This window comes from Vicia villosa, linkage group LG2, assembly GCF_029867415.1.
Source record: "Vicia villosa cultivar HV-30 ecotype Madison, WI linkage group LG2, Vvil1.0, whole genome shotgun sequence".
Taxonomy (NCBI): Eukaryota; Viridiplantae; Streptophyta; class Magnoliopsida; order Fabales; family Fabaceae; genus Vicia; species Vicia villosa.
This window is the reverse complement of record NC_081181.1, coordinates 203,630,257-203,633,364: the sequence shown is the minus strand read 5'-3', so window position 1 is coordinate 203,633,364 and position 3,108 is coordinate 203,630,257. Positions and strand designations below refer to the sequence as shown.

Below are 3,108 nucleotides of genomic sequence, written 5' to 3'. Positions count from 1 at the left end.
ATATATATATATATATATATATATATATATATATATATATATATATATATATATATATATATATATATATATTTATTTATTTATTTCAAGGATTAGATTAATATGTAATAAAATATTGTATTATTTATGTAAGAGAATACAATGGAAGAATGTCGAGACACCCATTAATACATTGATAGTGAACTTATTGAAATAATGATTAAATCAAGGAATAAAAAAATTCAAATTATTTGGTGTTTGTGAATTGTAAAAGAAAAATCAAATTATTTAGTATTTGGGTGAGTTTGTAACAATAATCAAAGTTATTTTTTATTTGTTTAAACTATCCTTTAAATGAATGGTTAGATCCCTTTAGGTCAATTTCTAAGCAGGAATTGGCAAGTGCATGTGTTTCTGAAAATGATTCCGAGTCAACTGTTTCATCTGTTCTTCATTCTGATGTTCTTTCATGCTTTCAATGATTATCTCAGAAGCATTAGCCACAAATTCACCCAAGTTCCTGCATTTCACAAAGAATAAAATTAGTATAACATCCATAAAACATTCATTCAATATCCATCTGCAAATTATAACTCAATTGACAAAAACCGATATTGTCAAGTTGAACGCAAACATCAGAGATCAAACCCTAACTCTCACGATTGTGTGTGGTTATTACAAATTCGTCTACAGATAAAAGAATAAATTTATACCCTTTTGAAGAATTGAAGGTGAGGCCAACAGTGTTCTTAGCTTCATCAAGAGCCCATCTAAACCGCCGCAGTTCCTCCTCCGACCAATTTCCATTTTTAACAACACTTAGTTGAGAAGGTTTAACATCAAAAAATATGGGAATCACCTTCTTCTTACAAGCTGTCAAAAGAGCAAGCTCATGGAGACAAAAATAAGACTCACAATACCGAGGCGAGAAAACCGCCACCCCGATCTTACACTCAATGACCCCGCCGTTGATCTTATCGAACAATTTATCACCTGGTTTCATGTTTTTCTCATCCAAGAAAGGGTTGAAACCATGCATTCTAAGATTGTCATAGAGAAGAGTTGCCACTGTTCTCTTTGTGTCTGGGCTCCTATGGTTGAGGAACACATCACATGGTTCTATCAAACGTTTTGCTAACATTTGTGCAGTGTTTCTATGATAATTGAATAAACTCTTCATTGCCAAAGAAGTCTGCATGTTGAAGGAATAAAAAATATGGTCGTAAGAATATCTGTAAACCCTAACTCAACTGATAAATATCGATATTATTAGACTCGATAAAAAACAATTTCTGATAGAACAAAAATAAAGTATATGATAATAAATTGATGAAGAGAGATTAAAGTTTAGTTTAAGTTAGGGTTGGTGTATTTTGCATTTATTGCTAATAATGTGTAGTATTTATAGGAGAAGAAATATTCATATCTTCTATTTTTTTTGGTCTTAATAAAAATTATTTTGATTAGTGGGATATTCATTCAAGTAATTTTACCTTGACAAACAAGCTGAGTATGAATTTGAATCCATGGAAAAAATATTGAAATTCAAAAGATTTTCTTAACGATTTTGTTGAATAAAACTTGACTCTCTAGGAACTATACTCACGATGTCAAGTAGTAATAACTAATAACTTTTCAAACACGTTATGTGGTTGTTGTTGTTATTATTTTTCTTGTTTATATTGTGAACACTGATTATTTATACATGAAGTTGATTTTTTGAACGTAATTTTTCAGTATTTGGAAAACTAAATGAAACATTATGTTTGTGTCTTGTCCCCTTGTTTTTCCTCATAGGTTCAAAGTACCTTCGTACTGTCTTCGCCAAGAATGTTGTTTATAATCTTTTTTATCATTTGCATTTTGGCATTTAGCTTGATATGACAACATGCTTAGATTCTTGATTAGTCAATAAACCGTATGTATAGATGTGTATATGTTTACTATATAAACATTAATGGGAAGGATGTAGACTCTAATTATTATTAACGGGCTTTTTTTCCTTTGACCCATTCAATTGACAATTCTAAGTCATAACTAATAACAACTTTCCTTACAATTTGTTGGCTTGTTCGGGAAGGAATTCTATATCAAAATAAACCTAGGCTCCGACCAATATTATTGTTGTTATTAACATTATTTGAATTCAAGAGTAAAAGTGTTTTCTACTGTTAATGAATATCCACACACAGGGTAAATTGTCACTCAATTAAAAATCAATAAATTACTAAATTACTAAAGTATTTTTAAATTTTAAGTGTGATTTGATGCGATACACGTTGTTGATTGGTTATGTGTAAAATTATTTTACACTGATAGTGCATATTTTTTTTTCCCTTTTTTTTATACAAATGGAGGTTTGGTTTACGGAATGAATTAAACTTTCGCAACATAATAAACTAATGTTAAAATTTTGTACATCTCAAAAAATTGCAATGGCTGAAATTAGAGCATGGTCGAGTTAGTTCGGATGACTTCGCTCTTAAACACTTCGACCTTCTAAGCTTCATGTTTAGGGGACTGAATACATCTCAAAAATTGGTGGTTAACCTCAAGGGTGGTGGGTCTGTCATATCCGAGTCGGGCGTGAACCATTTCCAAGTCTAGGCACGACATAGGTCGCCTCAAAGCCGAGGTATTCAAGATAAGTATTTATAGGCATTTATCACATAACATCAGCATATCCAAAAATGTCTCATTAACATAATAATAATCAGATAATTGACTTTTATGGCTCTTGATTAGGACTTAACTGCATTTATATCCCTTGTCTCATATTTGGCTAAGGGGATCAGTATAAAAGGGAGGATACTTCAAATTGGATAGGACTAACTCAATTCATTCAAGAAGTCACCTATTGTGGCACTTTTTGACCTCTATAACAGGTGTTATTCAACTAGTGTTCTTTGCATAAATAGTTGGCGCTCACTGTAAGGCTCTAGTAAAACTTGTTTGGGCCACACAATATTATAAACCATCGAACTCCTCATACTTACAAGATGAAAGCAAGTAGCAATAATTAGGGATTGTAGGGTGTGAGGTTGCCATTAAGGAACTACTCGCCACCTTGGTAGACCTGCACCACCAAAATGAGTTATTGCGGGGTAGCATGCATGCCTTGCAAAAAAA

General features: G+C 31.7%; 1 protein-coding gene across 1 annotated transcript; it reads right to left on the bottom strand.

The window, feature by feature from the left end:
- Nucleotides 1–363: 363 nt before the first annotated feature.
- LOC131651110 (probable 2' cyclic ADP-D-ribose synthase BdTIR) lies at nt 364–1,177 on the bottom strand. The gene is made up of 2 exons (XM_058920779.1): nt 693–1,177; nt 364–499 (listed from the first exon to the last, which is right to left on the bottom strand). The coding sequence occupies exons 1-2, from the start codon at nt 1,175–1,177 to the stop codon at nt 364–366; spliced, it is 621 nt and encodes a 206-aa protein (XP_058776762.1).
- Between the last annotated feature and the right edge of the window lie 1,931 nt (nt 1,178–3,108).

What these genes read in the sequence shown, in the direction of transcription:
- LOC131651110 (XM_058920779.1), bottom strand. Translation starts at nt 1,177, where the DNA reads ATGCAGACTTCTTTGGCAATGAAGAGTTTATTCAATTATCATAGAAAC. An exon ending in ACCTTCAATTCTTCAAAAGG is followed by an intron (nt 500 to 692) that starts GTATAAATTTAT and finishes TGTGAAATGCAG; the next exon opens with GAACTTGGGTGAATTTGTGG.